Source organism: Cupressus sempervirens, chromosome 5 (genome assembly GCF_028749045.1).
Source record: "Cupressus sempervirens isolate cs-2001-9-10 chromosome 5, ASM2874904v1, whole genome shotgun sequence".
NCBI lineage: Eukaryota > Viridiplantae > Streptophyta > Pinopsida > Cupressales > Cupressaceae > Cupressus > Cupressus sempervirens.
In genome coordinates this window covers 138,961,158-138,981,510 of record NC_143122.1, presented here as the reverse complement: position 1 = coordinate 138,981,510, position 20,353 = coordinate 138,961,158, and the positions used below count along the sequence as shown (strand labels likewise).

Here is a 20,353-nt window from a genome sequence, read left to right as displayed (position 1 = left end):
AGGTTATGGCACTAACAAAGTGCATCATACCAAGCCTGAGAATGTAGTTGAGAATTGGCTTGGGGATGAGGAAAACTTGAGGGAATGATTGTTCACTCTTTGAAGTTTGGCGAGTGATGTATTACAAATGAATGAATGACAAAGGTATCCCACTAAAGAAGAAAGGTTTGGCATGAGAAGCACCTCCATTGGATGAACTTTCAATCTGCACAGTTAAGTATAAATACCTAGGACATTTTGAATTTGTTGGTTGGGTCCTTATAAAGTTAGGGATGTGGGATTCAATGGTGCAGTTAAATAATCAACATTGGATGATTATCCTATTAGGAATCTATTGAACAAGTCAAAACTTATGATCTATAAAGAAATGGAAATGCCAAAAAAAGCAATCAATATACTTGTATACAGAAATAAGGAAAATTGGACAATTGGTCTTAGTAAAGAAATAGAAGAGGATCCAGTCATTGCTAGAGGGCCATACATTATAGACTTGGGCTTGGCCAAACCCTTGAAGATGCCAAAAGAACGGTTGGCAAGGAAACATATGGGAGGATTTACAGTTCCCCGAGTCGATAAGCATCTCACAAATGCACTATTTGGGCCACCAACACTATGGATGAGGATAAATAAGTAGTGGAGGTAGAAGGCACCCTATGAGGGGAAGATAGGAAAGTTTTGTGGCGTATGACAGCAATGAAGAGGCTAAAGAGAAACACAAGATAGAACAAAGAACCAAGGGATAAGTTTGCGAGGAAGACTTCGAGGAGGAAATGGCCCTAAAAAAGTGTGGTGCCACCCTTTGATCATGTTTGGAGATGTTGTTAAAAGAGATGATTTATTCATTGCAGTGAAGACAAGGATTGATCATATCATCCAAAAGAGTGTGTTTGAAGGAAGGGAAGCCTCATATCGCATCACCTCAAATGCATTGTGAAAAGTAATACCAAATCTCGTATGGCATCATGAGTATAGTAACGGATATGCAAACAAGAGTTAGAATGGGGTGGAATTGACACCCTTAGTTGCCAAAAATATTCAATGTCGAGTCTATGGGGACTTGTTTTGAAAATAATTATTAAAAAATGCCCCCAGGGATTTGCATATGGCAGTATGTATTGGAGGTCAAGGTTCGCAACACTAAGGAAAAAGGGACAAAACAAAGACGAAGCGAAGAAAATGAGGGACCTCAAAAGAAGTGAAAAAACTAGAGAAATAGAAGAAAGAGACAAAAATGATATAAAGATGCAGAAAAAGCAGTAGTGAAAAATTAAAAAATTGAAAGGGAAGCCTTCAAAGGCAATATAGGGATGGAAAGGTCAAAAGCAAGGAATATCAAAAGGTACGTTATCTTGTAAAAATTATAAGTCAAAAAAATCGAGATGAAAAAGAAAGGAAATGAAAAAAAATAAATGGTTAAAAAACTATTGTGGAAAAAGTTATAGAAGAGGCATGATGAATAAATGCAAAGGGAGGTGGGGAAATTAAGTTGCAATGCCAAATAAAATTAAAAAAATCAATCTTTCTTACAAAGGGACTTGTGTTATAAAAGTGTGGGACATGCTCCCTTAGTTGACAAAATATTCGATGTTGAATCTATGGGGACCTATTGTGAAATCAGTTATTATAAAATACCTTTAGGGACCTGTATGTGACAATATGCATTGGAGGTCAAGGTCCATAGCAGTGAGGAAAAGGGAGAAAACGAAGACTAAGTATAGAAAACTAGAGAAATAGAGGAATCAAACAAAACGGATATAAAGATGAAGAAAAAATACTAGAAAAAAATTAAGAATACAAAAGGAAAGCCTAGAAAGGAAAGATAGGGATGCAAAGGACAACAAAAGCAAGGAAAATCAAGAGGTGTGTTATCTTGTAAACAATTAAAAGTCAAAAGGACCGAGATGAAAAAGAAAGGAAATTGAAATATAAAATTGAAAAAAAAATGTTTAAAAAGCTAATATGGGAAAAAGTTCTAAAAGAGCAAGGAGAATAAATGTAAAGGAAGATGGGGAAGTTAAGAAGCGATGCCTAATAAATTTTAAATATTCAATCTTTCTTATAAGGAAAAAGTGGTTTGTTTAAAACCTATCCTTGAAGTGTCTGTTTGTCTACCTGCCTACCTCTCTCTCTCTATTTGCATGTCTCTCTCTCTCTCTCTCTCTCTCTCTTTGTTTGTAAACAGAGCACCAATAGAGAATGTTACAAGCAACACAAGGAAAAGGCATCACATGTACGACACTAGGCCATACGCGAACTAGGAAGTGTGGATAGTGTACAATTGAATAGTTTGTACAAGATCTTTTGCAGACCATATGGTAGGACCTTAGTACCAATTTGTTGTAGATTGTATGGAGGTGGAAGCACACTACCACACATGCAAGAAAATTCCTTTAGGCTGTATGAATCAAGTTGCAAATGGAAGAACAAGGTACATTATACAAGCTTAGTCTTACACAATACGACACCTCCAACATCGTACAAATGCAAAGGGATACTTTACAATCCCTCGCACATTCACTTATCACCGTACACATAGATAAGGAGTATCATATTGTTTGCACAGTTATTAAAAAAGTGTTGGAAAGTGGCAACAATGGTGAAAGGCAGTTAAGGAAATCCTAATAAGGGTACTTATGAGTTTTGGTAAACACTAGAGACGACATTAAAAATGTAATGTAGGAAAATATGGCCATTTCTAGTAGCAAGAAGAGGATATTTGCAAGAGTACGCAAAGATGAACAAGTGATTGTGGAAAATCTTAAATTTAAGAGTGTAACCAAGAGTAAATGCAAAATATTATGGGAGGACACTGAATAATCACCATATGAAGGATTCATTAAAAAGGCACAAGTATACAAGATCATTTTTATGACCATATTCAATTTGATAGAATTCGAACTAGTGTTATTGTCTATGGTGGTTGGGTATGACAACCATTCCCACAAGGCCATTATTAAATATTTGACTATACAATGGTTGTTCTTTCTTGCCAAAAGAGTTCACCAAGGTTTTTGAGGTGCCATCAAAGGATTCTTCTATGAAACCCTTAACAAAAATGTTTTCTTAGGATAAGGAGTTATTACTCAAACTTGTATGCAAGCCAGACCTCTCCCTAGTAGAATGAGAGAGCATGTAGAGTAGTAATACAATATAGTGTTGAAGAAGTCATTTATCACCTCTTCTAAGTAGAAGTTCATCATAGATGTAGTAAAGAGACAACTCATAAGGGCTAGTAGGACATCAAACATTGCCATATGGACGCTTTGGCTAATGAATGACTTAAGGAGGGAAGATATATATAATTGGGGACATTTTATCAGAGTGGATATGAGAGATTTTTAGGCTCAAGCACAAGACGTTTTATATGCTTTGCCATGTCATTTACTCTTTCTAGGTGCTATAAGGACGCAACTACCACCCAACAAATGGAGGAAGTTTGTACTAGCCAATAGGGTGGAGGTGTACGAACTTGTAAGTGTTATTGGATGCATATAGATACTCTTGTAGGTGGGAGTGATAACGAACCCCTTTAGAGGAAGGCTAGGTAGGAAATGACAACTAGTAATCGATGAAGTAGATGAAGACAGTGATGAGCAAGAGGATGATACAATATTAAAGAAACAGTGGTAATTTGCTCTTCGAAGAGTGAGAGTATGGTAGAGGAGAGGTTTTGCATGTCTAGGGAGGCAATGCCGAGGCAGAAGAGGAGGTTGCATGAGAGTAGGAAGCCTTGGGAGGAGAAAATGAATTAGGGATGACGGAGCAAGGAATGAGAGGTTTTGAGAGCACCATATAGGTGGAGTTTGTACCAATACTGGAAGGGTTCATAAGAGGGGCTTGTACCAATATTTGACTATCATGTACCAGTAGTAGAGATTGTACTAGTACCAAAGAGGATGGAGAGGTTATACACATGGTGACCAACTAGGGTGCCAAGCAATCTATAGTGACCAAAATTATATTCACTCAATGACAACTTCCAACCATGGCACACTTGGTTCTAACCAAGGGGACATGTTAGGCACATCATACACACTAGTTGGTTGACTTTGGGGTACATAGAGTGGGGTCCACCACCCTTTGTCTTGCGACCCCATGAGGCATTGTGTGGGCCACTTTTGTTGCACAGCTGGTAACACTTGCTCCTACCAATGGAGTTTTCACCCCTGCCATCATGGTTGCAATTGCTATGGAGGGTGCAATCCTTGCAGTGGAGAGTGCACTCTATATATCCTAGAGTGTGAGACCAATAACTCGAGCTTTTAGAAGCGGAGTGAACAAGAACAAAGGAGAAAATAATCCCAAAGACACCCCTACGATATAGGATGTAAGAGATCAAGATAGGAAAATATGAGGCATCAATGCAAATATGAAGATAGTTAACCTCTTGGAGAGATATGAGGTTGCGATTGGCAACATCTCGCCACCCTCATCGACATACCTAATGGTACAATATGTTGAGAGATTGACAAAGGAGGCACCATGGCAGTACAAGGCAAAGTTATTAATAGCACCCAACATGGGAACATCTCCCTCTAGGGGAAAGGGGTGAAAAGAGACATTGTGCTATAGGCCACTTGAGAGGAGGCATCTATTTCAGTGCTCATAGCATCCATTCAACACTTGTTGGCACAATTTGAGGGGTTCATTGTCACAACTTATGAGGTAGTAGACCTTACTAGGTAGTGGGACATAGGATCCATTATGGTGGAGGCAAAGAGGGTTCTGAAATTCATGCAAGAGTCTGAGTTGAATTTCACAAAGCACCTCATAGCTCGAGGACCACACATAGATATTACTGAGATGTTGGATGAATTGGGTAAACCAACACATTTTAGAGGTGTGGGCAAGCCTGATGGGTGTCCTCTCCTGCATGGAGTGGGCATTTTAGGGTGCACTCTTTTGGCTCTAGCAAGTGACCCATGTTGCAAGCAAGGTCAAAAAGGAAACCGCTCGACACATGGATGTGATGTAGCCTTGTGAGAGAGTGGTCAAATTGGACAACAAGCACGTTGAGGGGAAGATGACTTGAACAAGAAAGGATGAACTATTGGCATTGACCTTAGTAGCACAGGGGATAATAAAGTAATTGATGAATGGACTAAGGTTAATAAAGGTAGTTGAAGAGAAATAGAGGATAGCAGATTGAGATCTTTAGCTACTCTGCCATCAGTTCCCTGATTGACATCCAACACTCTAGGGATGTCTTATCATCCTTCTCCACAACATATTTGCTTCATAATACATCAATCATCTTGTTGCAGGGTTGGGGTGTCTAATGTTAGCCGCAGTTTGATGAGTAGTTATAATACTTTATGTTTTGGTTAGTCAGGGCAATGCAACCACAATTGGATCTTGGGTAGTCATAGGAACCAACAGTTGGTATGCTCAACCAATTGCTGTGGTGCTTTAGATATGTAATTTGGCACTGAGAATATATTACTATTGATATGACAGACATGGGATAAAACTTATCATTCTGCCAATATATGTGTATGTTGTTTATTCTGGATTATTATGTTCTTTATCCTATTGTGTGAATATTCTTGTTTACTCTGTGTGTAAAGCAAATAACCATAACCTCTTAGGGAGTAAAAATAGTTGTGTGTTGTTGGAAGTAGTAGCATGAATATTTTTGAGCTACCTATTTGTTTTTTATTTTGTTGGCTTTTTGATGAGGCTTGAATAATGATATTCTTTTGTATTAATTTGAAGAATGTTTTTTTATAGACTTAAATGGACGCTATAGCCCTTCACTGTAGTCTTTCAATTACTTGCTGATTGTATGAGTGCGTTTCTCTAATACATATTAATTGTGGTAATTTAGTTGAAATGTTTTTCTTATTTTGACAACTAATGACTTAAATCAATGTTGTACAGTGGCAATGGAAAAATTGTGCTCATTGATAGCTTGGCAAAGGAGCATTGTGTTTCAAATGGCCTTTCCCCTCCCCCACCGGCTGTTGATCTTGATCTTGAGAAGGTAATTTACTAAATGAACCCTGATTAAGTTGTAAATTAACCATTGAAATAGACACTAATAGCATTTGACCAATATGTTTTTCATTAGCAATGTTATTCAAATGGTAATATTACTCAATGTTGCTCATTATCAATGATAAATATATATGGACTAATCTTGTTAAAATAATTAGACAAATATATTTCATTAAATAATATTCACTATCGATTGAAAATAATAAATAATAATTAATACTACTAGTCAAAGAAAATTTAGTACTTATTAATATTCAAATAATAAATTATAAAATAAAACATTAAATAATAACTATTCAAACTAATGGTGATCACCTTGTCGTGTTGTGATTTCACTATTATTCATACCATTCATAAGTGTTTCCATATGTCAATCATTTCTTTGTGGGCGTTCTCTATTTTTTTCTACCCCTCTATAATTGGTTAGGCTGGTAGGAAAGTAGGTAACAATCGCCCATCTTTAATTTTAGCTATTGATGTAACCTCATATGCCCCAATTGTAGATGTCTAAAATAAACACTAAACTTGTTTCCTTTGATTCCTAGCAATATATATTTGCGTTCATTCACTATCACACATGAGTCAAAATACTATCATTGAAAGTAAACCTACCTTCTAGAACTGATCAGAACTGCCACACAATCAAATCCAAAATAATGTAGTGCTTGAAAATATTATGCAAAAGAAACGTTGTAGTATGTAATACATTAATATTATAATTAGAACTGGTTAAGCTTTGTTGGGATAGGGTAGTTAAGAAGCAAGGGGATGCATCTGTTGGTTTTCCCAACCAATCGACCATTATATAATTTGTATATGGATGATGTACTCACGTTTTTGGTAATCAATAAAGTTGGTATTCTAGTACTAGTAAGGAATATTATGTTGGTATAATTGAATCCATGTTATATTGCTGTGTGCATTTTGTGTTGTGAACCATTCTACATTTTGGAGTCATTGCCTAAGTCTGAACTTGGAGGTTGTCGACTAGGCAGGATGGAGTAATGGGAAGACCCTTCCTACCATGTATACAAGTATCAAACAATGACGAAGAAGAGGAAATAATAAGAGAAGATTAGGTGACACGAGATTTGGTGGTGGCCTGGAAAGTTTAAGTCGACTAGTACGTGCAAAGGGAAGCTCGAGAGAAAGCAGTTCCAAAGAGCACGGTACGAGATGAGCTTTTGGTACCACTAGCAGTGTATGATCTACTTGGACAAATCCCTCAACTATTGGCAACAAATTTGGTACACGTGGAGGAAGAAATAGTAGAAATAGAAAGAGAATGGAGAAGAAAACAAGTGGTCCAATAGTTCGCCGAGAAGACACGAGAACTAGATGAACATGACAATCCAAGGAAGATAACTAGACACTAAAAAAATTCATGCCCCTACTTCCAAATAAATATCCCAGGTGAGTGCCAGGAGAAGAATCAGAAGGGGAAGCTGCCCTACAAACTCTGTCTCCACCAACAGAGGTAAATACTTCACCACTTGAGGGAACTGGTGAACCACCCTTGAAGTGCAAATCGAATTGAGGAAAGCTTGACTGAAAACACAATAGAAGGTATAGCCAACTTGGCTACTTCGGGTAGGAAGGGTGGAAGAATCTTGAAACACCTGCACAAAGAGAGCATCGGTAGGAACAAAGTTCTAGCTAGACAGAAGGGGAATCACAAGGGGAAGGAGATATTATTGGATCGAGAACTTGAGAATCTAGCCTGACAAGGGGGAATGTCCCAACAAGAGAGAGTGTTTGGGAGGGAGTAAACATCCCAGTAGGAGGAAGCATCCTGACAGGAGGGAGCATCCAGACAGGAGGAAGCGTCTTGGCAAGAAGGAGCATCTCAACAGGAGGGAGCGTCCCAAGAGGAGGGAGTGTCCCAAGAGGAGGGAAGAGTGGAAGGAGAATGGTGTTAGACAAACAAAAACTCCCTAGATTTACCTGGGAAGGATCTGAGGATCCCGCACGTCATTGTAAAACATGTGTAACCATATGTCAGGCTCGAGGAGCACATGATTATATAGTGAGGGGGGGTGAATCAGTATAATAATAAATTTGCCAATTTAAAACTTTTATCCAAAGAATTAACTCCAAATGAAAGATTATGCACATGAACACATTAACACAATGATTTATGTGGAAACCCAATGCAGGAGAAAACCATGACAAATTATTGCTTTTTATATATAAACTTGATCTTTTTTAATTGGTTTGTAGGCTTCAACCTCCTATTGGCTACGACCTCTATGTTCACGAGCATCTACTCACTAGAAGCTCCAACTCCCACACTTCATAGGCACCGACCTACATGAAGCTCCAACTCTCGCTTTTATCTTTGTGAGCACCAACCCACTGCACACAAACTGTTCTTCCACCTTTACGATGTTAATTTCTTCAACTGATGATGGATAAATTTAGCACACAAATCCTTCCACTATTTTGCTCTGCACACTTCTACAATACCCTTAACTTCAAGTCTTGTTGTAAGTCTTCTCATGCACTTATTTTCTTTCAATCTGATATTTGTATTTAACTGAAAATATTCTCCTTAAAAGAACAACAATGTCCCTTATTGAATTTCTCTCTTATCTCTTTAACTTCCACTTATGTGTGTGTGTGTATATATATATATATATGTCAGGTTTGTATATATATATATATATATATATATATATATATATATATATATATATATATGTCAGGTTTGATAATTCTGAATATATAAATTTATGTATACTATTACTTCGTTATTGTTCCTGCTCTATATTCTCTTCTCTCTTAATATTCTGAAATAATCTTCTTTTATATCTTCCTTACATCAGATTCTACATGTTCTGAAATAATCTTCTTTTATATCTTGCTTACATCTGATTTCGTCATACTCTTCAAATGATATGTTTTCTTGCAATGGTGCACCTGGTTCTCTTTCTTCCGTTTTTAGTCTTATTCTTATTCACACATATCTGCACTTTATTTACTTCTTATTATGTACACATATCTGCACACACTTCATTCACCACTAAATTCTCCTTTTTTTTGAAACAACTCCAAATATATATATTTTATATGTAAGAGACGCGACTTTTGAATTCTGAATGTGTCCTTTCTTTAATCATACTTTGTAGAGTATTAATATTTATCTTAACATATCACAACTTTATATCTTTTATTACTAATTCCATACTAATCACACCTTTTATAATTTCTGGTGGATTTTTGTTTGGATTAGTTTCTTTTAATAAAGATGCCACTGTTATCATGACTTTCAATGTCATGAACCCACCATCATTTTATTTCTGATGCTTATTGATTTAAACACGACCAATATATCAATGTTGCTTTTAAATTAACCATTGTTTGGTATCGTTCTATATACAAATTTGCTGCTATAGCTTTCTGGTTATCTATGCCACTGTGTATAATGTGGTCTTGACTGGCTTCTACTCTGGACACATATTTATAAGAAACTGAAACACATCGAACCTTTCATTATTTTGACCTAGGGAATTCTGGCGTGGATATCTTAGATTGATAATTTGCTTTTTATCATTTTGTTGCAGACGTCAAACATCTGGTCTGCTATCGATATTCTTCTCCAAATCATATCGTTCTTTTCATATATTGCTTGATTGCCATTGCAATTCAAAAATCCCTTCTAGTGTTAATGCGAAACTTTCTTCTCACCCATTAGAATACTTTTTGATAAAAACAACATGCTTTGATAATCGTTCTGAAGGTTTTTGCACGTCTCTTTATGTTTTGGAACTTCCTCATCTGTATCACTGTCTTTCCATAAATCATATACATGTTATATGTTAACTCATCGCTGAGTATTCATTGTTGAAGTTAGGCGTGTGCTTGATATTGTTTGTATACATAACAACTTCGTACATTACATGCTTCTCTTTTATATTCTGTATTTTCCATCGTGTTTGGAAGTGCCAGCTGCCTTTCATCATGTTTGACATCTATCGGGTTCCATATGCAAGTCTTTAACTTCGATCCTCCTATCTGTTATCACTTCTTTGACCTCTGTCCACTGTGTTTGTTTTAGATGGAAATTCAAATATTCTATTGTTATTTTCATATTAATCTTCAATCCTTTCAGATATTCTTGCCATCGACTCATTTCTTTGTGTTTGTTCATCAAAAGTGTGTTCAAAAAATTTCTTATGAAGGATAACATTATAAAAACTGATCTATAAATTTGAAGTCTTCTATTAGCACTGTTTGTATTATTCAATCATATCAATGAATTTCTTTATTGACTTATCATTCTTGTACTAGTTGTGCCAAGGTTCATTTGATCACATCAGTACTTCTCTTTGATCACGCCATATGCATACACCATTTCCAACAATCTCGACAATAGAACTTTGACATCAATGACAACACTTTCATCAAGGAGAAAATGATGCAAATGAATGGTTAAAAGCATTTCATGCCATACTAAGAGGTATAGCTATTGATTAGTATACAGATTTGGAGGTTGCGAAGAAGACCACATGGAAGGACCTTCGTACCGCCTTTGAGGAGGAATTTAGACTTCTAGGAGATGATGATAAGATAGTCACATAAATTAATAATACACAAGGAGGCAAAAATGAATCTGTCAGAGCATATAGCAGGAGACTCAAGGAATTGATAGGGAATCCGGACAACAAACCTGTCGATGGATTAAAAATAGCTGGTTCATCGAAGGGTTAACTCCGTCCTTAAGAAGAAAAATGAAGATAGTACCACCATCATCCTTTGTCGACGCTTGCTCCCGCACAATGGATATAGAGAGTGAGAACAAAACTTCCAAAGCCAAGAGACATGGAAGTGAGAGTGAAAGTTCAGAGGAGAGTAGGGATGAATCTAAAACCATCCAAGCCTTGAGGAAAGACATGATGAGGCTAGTGAAGTAATAGGAAGTAATGAGGAGAAAAGAGAGGGGAGAGAACTATGGTGCATACATTGTGAAAAGGAAGGACACACAAAAGGTAGATGACCGCATAAAGCATTCCGTGACATCTGTCAGGTGTTGGGCCACACAATTAAGGACTGTCGTTACAATCTAAAGGCATGAAATGTGCAAGTATTCTTTATCCAAGGAGAACAATCCACACCGCCTTACACCCATCCACGAAACACAAATACAAAAGCTGTAATGTCCCCATTTTTTGGGACATTATAATTCTGTGTGTTGGCTCACTTCGTCAAGGTTTCAGGGGCGGAAAGGTTCTTTACAGGGTTTAGTTCAAGGTTTGGCCTAGGCATTTCCAGTTTCAAACCCATCGGAGCAGTTTTGACAAGTTGTCCGGATACTTACTATTTTTAGTAAGTAAATAGAGCACAGTATTTTCGGTACCTTAGTGTTGGGTTGGAAGCATCTCGTCGAGAGCTTTCCAACGAGCTATTGCATGTGATTATCTGAGTTCATTTGGTCAGCTATTTTAATGCCTGATGATTATATGGTTTCTTGACTAAGTGACTATTAAAGTCATTTAATTTGTCACTTTATTTTAAAAAGTTACTATATTCACTTAAGTGACTAAAGGACAAAAAAGGTGGTTTGTCCCACATTGCCTAAAAGAGCGTGCATCACATTGGAGAAAGGCATAAAGGTACAACAGACTCCACATGGGGGATAGATGAAGATTATAATATTCAAGCAAATATTAATCTGGGAATTGGAAACAGTTGCTAGTTACTTCTTCTAGGACCCAAACCCTTGGAGAAGCGTTTGAAGGTTGGACGCAAACCTAGCCTACTTACAGGGTTCATTTATATTTCCAATCTGATTGTCATTTTCTTTTTATAAGATTGGATTACTTGAGTTGTTTCACGTTATTGTATTGCTGGTGTATAATACAGGAGCGCATTTTGAGTTATTTGAGTTAACTCCTGGTTTTTAATATGTACTTTTGATTATTGGAGGAAATAAATACATTTCTTTTTTGGAGTTTCTCGTATGTTTATTTGCTAGTTATGAACGATTAATGTTCTGGAATTTAGATTAAGTATTGGTTTACTGTCTGGATTTGAATCTGCATTTAATTATCAAGGGTTCGGGGAAAATATCCGTAAAGGGATATTACAAAAGCCTCACTTTGAGGGTATAGAAACAATAGGTGGGGAAGCAATAACAACAACAATAAAAACACGCCCATTTGAGCAATCGAGTACGATTCCAAAGGAAGACCCATGATTTGATGTAGGTGATGCAACGAATGGGGGCATTTTGCTTGGGACTGCCAAAATTGTGGTGGACAGAACGGATTAATGTTGTGTAAATGGTGCGGATTGGGTAATCATGAGGATTCCAATTGCCCTAGACAAAAAGGGGTGAACATGTTAGATAGTGTAGAATCAATAAGAGAAATATTGGCCATCACGATAATGCAAGCCAGGAAACTTACATATTTGGATGTAGCTATGAAGAAAGAAAGATTTGAAGAAGCTAGACATGACATTCGAGGTAACATGGCAGAGGAAGGGAAAGCAAGTACAACCAATCTTCCATACACCCGACCTGTACGGAACATCATAAAACAAGAACTAGAGACCACCATTCCCTTGAAAATTGTGGATCTATTAGAAACACTACGTTAATTGCAGGTAGCAATAACACAAGGAGCAAGTATCAAAGGAGTACCCTCCAAGTAGGAGAAGAAAGAGAAAGCATAAGCGGGAAACAAAACTAATGCCCTATTCGCCATAGGAATGGGGAGGATACCTACTGTGGTGGAAATGGAGATAATGGGATGTAAACTATTAAATACTATGATCGATGGAAGTTCAGGCATGAATGTCCTACCTGAGAAGACTTGGAAGGCACTAGGGAAACCTACACTCTAGCCACCTGCATTCCAATTGGTGGGTGCAAACCAACATGGAATCAAGCCCATTGGAACCTTAATGGGATAGAAAGTGGTGATTAGGACTCAACCTTTCTTCCTTGACTTTGTAGTAATTGCGATGCGTTATTGGGGAGAGGATGCCTAACCTCAACAAAAACTAATTGCAACTAGAAGAATAATACCCTTTTCACTGAAGTTGATGGTACACAATTGACCTAAGTAACCAGTCGGTAAGTCAAGAACTTGCCGTTGATTAAGAAACCAAGGGGCAGGATGGTAATGGAATTGAGCCAGACGAAGAATGCATTCTACGGGTGGGAGAATGTTCAGAAGATGAAACGAGTGCCCTTAATGGCCTATTTTACTGGCAAATGGGGGATTATGAAGTTGTAACCAGAGTGCAATATGTTGTAGATTCAAGAATAGAACGTGAAGAAGGTTCTTCACGAAGGTTATCCAAGGTGTTATAAGGATCACATAGAAGACATGACCTCAATTGATGATACCCCAACACATACATTCCATAAGGGTAAAAGAATAGAGTATGAGGAGGCTAAGCTGGTGGAATCGAGAAAGGAGGAGTCTTCTACTATTTATTCCATAGACATAAAAGAAAAAAACCAGCCGAAGGAAATAAAAGAGAAAATAATAGAGAAGGTAAAGGGGGGAAGATAAAAGGAAGGACCAAGGGAAAACAATAAAATCAAAATGCAACTCTAAATATAGAAGATGGAGGAATAAAACAATACTATGGGCAAAAGAAAATCACATACCAAGAAACACCGTACACAACTTTGGAGTATGAGTATGACGATTAGGAGTACACAAGGGAATTGCAGTACGAAGGACATTTTTCATATGCATGATTGGAGTTTGGTAGCAAGCTGGAGTACGAAGTACTACTGTACAACCGACAATAGGAGGGAAAATTGGTGTATGAGTATCAGAGGGAGAATTCTCATACGATAAAGGGAAGACAGGACAAAGGCCAATCCACAAATGCATATGGACGATAGGGCAGCTATATACGGTTGGCTGTACTAGAGAATTCAATATGAAGGATGCTGGTACGGAGGAATTATGGTACGAAAGAATGATAATACAGAGGATGTTAGTACGAAGGATGTTGGTACAAAGGATGTGGGTATGGGGAATGTTGGTACGGAGAATATTGGTACAGAGGATGCTGGTACGAGGGTATTATGGATGCTGCAGGTGGAGTCCGTGTAGGCAGGAAGGAAGTACGATGCAGATGAATGGGTTCAAGCTGTTAGTATTTTTCATTTCAACCTTCTAAGCTGAGTGACTTGTTTCCACGGATAAATGAAGTCCACAGAAAGTTAGTCCACATGAAAGTTTGTGCATGGGAAAGTTTCTCCTTGGGAAAGTTTTCCATGGGAAAGTTCTTCACTGGAAAGTCTCTCCACGGGAAAGTTGTCCTTAGGAAAGTTAGTCCACGAGAAAGTGAAGTCCACTGGAGAATATTTAGTCCACGAGAAATGGTTCCACGGAAGCCCTTCTTGTAGTCTATTTCTTTAAGTTGGCAAGCGCTGAACTCCTTGGTAGTATTTCTTTGCTGCACCCTTTGTAACTGTCGACACTCTATTTGGGATTTTCGAATTTCTGACCACAAGATGTAATTATCATACTTCAGCGGTTACTTTCATGCTGGTAGTAATGAGAACGTTATGGATAGGTTGTGTACCCATGTCAGAGACACAATTTTGATATGCATGCAAAGAGTGAGGAATACAGGTAGGTCTTTTAATTCTTTATGCAGAGTGTGAATCAGAGGGTGAAATTTTCATTTGAAGCAAGACGATAGTAATAGAAAATGAGGAGAAAAGAAATTGCTGCGTCTGTATTCTTGTCTATAATGTTTTATTAATTCATGATAAAACAAGATTAAAAACTGGTTGTAATACAGTTACTTTATCAGTTAGCTGGAGGTTGTGGCCTCTAGAGGAAGTTGCCTCAGTCTGATCAAGTTGAAGCCTGCATTTTGTTGAGAAGGTTGGAGCCTTGGATGTACTGGGTTTTAGCCCACATTTGCAGTGATTAGTGATACTGTAGTTTTTACCTAAAAGGGTTTCCACGAGATAAATTCCCGTCTCTTCATTTTTCGTTGTTTTCTTTCAATTGCATTTACTTTTAAATTTTTGAAATACTGATTCACTCCCTACCCCTCTCAGCATTTCTTAAGTTTTTTCATAAGCTACAGGCAAGAAGGAAGTACAAGGGGGAAAGCCCATGAAGGGAACTAGTAGAGGGATGAAAGTAGCACAAGATGAGGATAGACTATTGGTAGAAGCAGATAAATTGTTGGGAAGATTTGAAATGATTCCTCCCCCTTCACAACTCCCTTGAAGATGGAGGCAAAAGGCCAGATGGAGACTCAGGAGGAGCACTTGGAACCATTAGAGGCAACACTAGCAACACTCTCATTTGAGGAAAAAGCTGAAATTTTCCTTGAAGAGTTACAGGGAATGGAATGGGCTACTAAGAAGATCATAAAACAGGCTTAGGGGAAGAACTGGGATGCCATCATTAGAGCAGCAAAGTCACTAGTAGCATTTATGAGGACCTACTGCTATACAGATTGGAGTTTACTTATGTAGAGTGAGGTCATACATGAATAGACAGAAGAGATACAAAAGACCAAACATACAGTACCTTCGACACTTGAGCAACCACCTCTCATGCACATACTTGCAGAAATGGAGGTAGTATTTAGAAAGACATACTTGGAACTTCAATAGGGAAAGAAATTGTCAAGCTGAATGGAACGAGAATAGAAAGAAGAAAAAGTAGTTGTGGAAGAAAAATGGAAGATGGAAAATGTTGACCTAGAAGAGAAATTAGCAGCAGCAAAAGAGAAGATGGATGTGTTGTGTGTACTCGAAGGAGTTTGTGCCAAACAGAAGGCCGCTGAACAAGATTTTCTACGCCTCTGTGAATGAGCCCCGAGTCCAGGGATGTCTTCACAACATACTTCTTGAAGTCTGATTTTCTTTTTAGTTTGTTGGGTAGTCATCTAGAAGACGTCTTCTTTTCTAGGGGGATAAATGTAGTACGTAATACATCAATATTATAATTAGAACTGATTAAGCTTTGTTGGGATAGGGTAGTTAGGAAGCGAGGGAATGTGTCTGCTGATTTTCCCAAGCAACCGTCCATTATATAAGAACTTTTGAATATGGATGATGTACTTGTTATCTATTTGACCTACCAGCTCAAACAAAAAGAGCTACACTGCTGAAAATGACCAATTATCTAAGTGTTTATGTTTAAAGCCTAACATTATGCAGACACTTGATCATTTATGGCTATAAATTGCATTTTATGATGAAAAATAGAACAATATTTTTCAAAGTAAGACAAGTGTTATAATTTTTCGGAAAATGTAATTTTATTCATCAAATGTCCATGATGTTCCACACAAGCTGTGAAACTGGCCAGCAAAGGAAAAACAAACCAAAGCTTGATTTTGAAACATAAATACAAATGCGAAAAGAAAAGGTAAGAAGGGTCGTGGGTGCCATCCATTGCCTGGAATGACTGGCCGTGTTGCTGCTTGTCCACGTGCTTGCCCTTTCTATCCTGCTTTCCATGCTCCAGCTTCAAGTCCTGTAATTGCAAAAGATAAGTTAGATCTAAAAGATCCAAGCAATGGCTAGCAAAATCACCATCCTACGATGCATATTTATCCACATGCGCAATCCTAAGCTGTGATTTATTTTTCTAACTGATTGTGTCATGTGCAGAAAATGATCAATGTCATGTGGACGTAATATGTGGCTCCCACAAGGGTTTGAGCCCAGCGTATCATTGATCAGTGGTACAGACAAAGAAGAAGCATAATATTAAAGGGAGATGTATTCACTGTGGATGAAATGTTTTATTATCACATTGCAGATTACACAAAAGATAAATCATCTGATTGTTTAAAGGACAAGCTATTATTTGATTCAAAAACCCTACAAAAGGAACTAAAATGCTGCAGGATATGGGAAGGTTTGTACCAACAAACGGGCATTAAAGCAGCAATAAAGCAAAGATGGTGCAGCAATAATCACAAAAACACTTCAATACCAGATCAGAAAAATGCCATCAGTCATTCACTTATAATGCTTTCAGCAAATACATAAAAAGGGAAGGGAAAGTTTCCAGTAAAATGAATGCAATGGTGTTGCCAAAATGCTGTTTGCAACATCATTCTTTATGAGGGTTGTATTTCAATACAAAGTGCAAAGTGGCATGGTATATAAGACATGCATGAGGCCAAGTAAAGAAGGCTGAAATGAAGAGCTAAAGACAACATATTCTGCTTCAATATGTCAGCTATAAAGAAATCTTGACATTAATATTCATAAGACCGAATGTTGACAGAAGTGTTTTGTGAGCAGCATTGGGAAATCCTTTGAATTTCTACTCAAGCCATTGCTTCAGTTCAAGGACATCAAATCAGACGATGTTGCAACACTGGTGTATACAAGTGGAACAACTGGGACTCCAAAAGACGTTATGCTACATATAAGAATTTGCTGCATCAAATTATGCATCAAAGGGACAGAATGCCTGTTTTTCCTGGGGCTAACAATGGTTTGCAGAAGATGAAATACCCAGAAGTCCTCTTAACACCAGATTTACCAAAGCAAAAAGTGAAAGTAAATTCATGGCATAGTTAAGGGTCTGAAATAAAACTTATTCAGGAGCTATTAATGCCATAGCCGTATTGTGGTGATGTGGGAAAGATTTTAGTAAAGTGAATATTTAAGTAGCCTTTTAAATATAAACTAGACAGTGACTGAAGCAAGCATTGTTACTTACACATGATCTTGTCATAGCAAGAACCCAAAATGTTGGTAGCTACAGCAAGAATGTAGCAGATAATGCTTGGAAGGGAGATGGATATGCAAAACAAGAGGAGAAAATCCTCATACTACTTAGAAAGAGCTTGTATACCTCCAGATGTGGTAGAGCTACAGCTATGAAAATGAGCAAAAAATGCATAAGTTATGCTAACCGAAAGTAAAAACAGCAGGGAAACATACTAGATGGCATTCTACAATGAATTTAATGGAGAAGAGAGCATTATTTTTACAAGGATAGTGACAAGGGAAACATTATTCTTATCAACTCACATGGTAGTCATATACATACCTTTCAAGGAAACAATGGGAAATATTTTTCTGAAATCAAATATCCAGATCATACTGGCTTAAAAAATAGAGATTTCATAGTAATTTCATGATTCTTACTACACCCAGTTGGCATAAGGAGAAACCCAGAATGATGTATCACCAAGTCTATGAAGAGTTTCAAAAGAGAAAATCTCATATATCAAAGAAAATGCATAGATCCTAAGGCAGAAAATCCAATTCGGGTTTTGAAGAAATGGAGGAAAATCATCAGAAAACTTAAAATGGTATCCAAACAGGAAAATATTCAGAATATCAAACTCCAGAAATGTTCAGAAAGATTCACCAAGAAATCTTGTAGCATGAAACAATTTCAATGCAAAATACCATGAATGAAGGAAAACATATTCCAGGTTTTGAGTTTGATATAAGAGGAAAATACATTAGCAAAACAATAATATGTTCTAACAGAAAATACTAGGCTATATCTATGGCGTCCAACAGCAAAGAAAATAAGAATTAATCAGTAATGGCGGCCTCAATACCCTGAAACATGCTCAGAAATCATAACAGAATTTCACCTTGGTGTCAAATGGCAGAGGAAAATGCAACAACGCAGACAAATATGACCGTTCATGGTGTCAAGCTTTAGAACAAGTAGGAAAAAATGTCCGAGAATTAGTCATGGCGGCTACCAGCAGTTTTTCCTCAAACCCTCCATGATAGCCATCATCGAATTTTCTTTCAGAAATCCTATGCGTCTCATTCTTCTCAAGCTCTCAAAAAAATGTAACATGCGGAATGAATGATTTTAGGGTTATAGCTTGAAAATGTAATATCCCAAACTCGTTTTGATAACTTTCAAAATCCGACACATTTGATGGGATTTATTTCCACATTGTATGTCTTCTAGATGGCCGTGGGTTATGAGTTTAGGTGTTTATTAACACTTGTGAATATTTGCATATGTTATATGTGAAATAAAGGTAGAAGATTGTGTTTTATAAACTATTTTATATTTTTATTGCTATGCAAATTGTTAGAACATATGTTGATTTTTTTTGTATGACTCATTGTCTTGCTATAATTAGCAATTAGGGAAAATTCGACATGTGCCATAACACTTCGTCTTAAGAGTTAATAGAGATATTGTGAGGAGACTTAGTGTTATAAATCAGTTGGATTTATAAGGAGTGATTATAAGTGTCTTTGGGTCGGATTTGACTTTGACTAGGTAGTTTGGGGGTCTTTATGATCAGTTGGAGCACTTTATGGGTGGTTAGGGGTGAGTCATGGGTACCTTTATGACTTAGTGGCAGTTGTGTAGTAGTTAGTCATCATTTTCAATGATTATGACTCTTATAACAGAGGCTTTTTTCATGGATTCGACCCCAAGGGGGTTTGTACTTAGTCTCTTGGACTCTTATTGTTTAAGGGAGTTCTGATTAGTGATTTGGAGAGACTTAGTGATTATCATCTATCCTTGGTCTTTTTGGCATCATTTTTTCTGTAACTCATTTTCATTGGAAGATTGAATATATTTTGCAGGTCTGATCTTATTTGCAGAGTTTCCCATCCTACTTGTTATTGCAGTTCAGTGTGTCACATGATTGATAAGGCAAATATGAAGTGTTGTTAGAACGTTCAAATACTAATTTGTGAAAGTTATCTTTCCGTGTTAGTGTTTATATCATTCTGACCAGTTATCGAAATATTTGTGCATTGGGGTCCATAATAGGTTGTGATATCCTTTTCTCTTTGCATTTGAGATCAAGTATTATTCATAACTATTCATCTTTGTTAAGGTTGATATCTGTCTAGTTTAGGTGCAGCTCAAGCTATAAGTTTTTGAATGTTATTCACAGTCATTAGTATCTCAGTTAAGTTTTTCTTTCTCCCTTTTCCTGGAAAGTTCAGTAGTTTAAAGTGTGAGCAAGTTAGGAGCCGGCCTTATCTAGAGATTCACTCCATTTTTAGGTCACGCACAGCTTAGGAGTGATTCCATTGTTATCTTGAAATGTCAAGTTATTGTTGAATTTGGCAAGGGCGCAATTTCAATTGATATCAGTACTCATGTTTTTGGTAATCAATAAAGTAATAGCATTTCTTCACCATCTTGGTATTCTAGTACTAGTAAGGAATATTATGTTGGTACAATTGAATCCGTGTTATATTGCTGTGTACATTCTGTGTTGTGAACCATTCTACAAACGTACTTCATTAAGCTGATTTAAAAGTAACGTGCAACCATCTTGGTTATCCACAAAATTGTCATGTGACACAAATCCACTAACCAAGACTCCTCAAAAATAACATGCAATGATAATCCTATTTATAAAAAACTAAACTGATGCAATCATTTGGATA

At 37.1% G+C, this 20,353-nt stretch overlaps 1 protein-coding gene across 1 annotated transcript in view; it reads left to right on the top strand.

The window, feature by feature from the left end:
- The window catches only part of LOC149554881 (putative phosphoribosylformylglycinamidine synthase, chloroplastic/mitochondrial), a 308,229-nt gene that overhangs the window by 213,443 nt on the left and 74,433 nt on the right, over nucleotides 1-20,353 (top strand). The window contains exon 21 of the mRNA XM_089828894.1: nucleotides 5,881-5,983. Within this exon, the coding sequence (XP_089685020.1) occupies nucleotides 5,881-5,983 (103 nt within the window). The remainder of the gene's footprint in view (nucleotides 1-5,880; nucleotides 5,984-20,353) is intronic.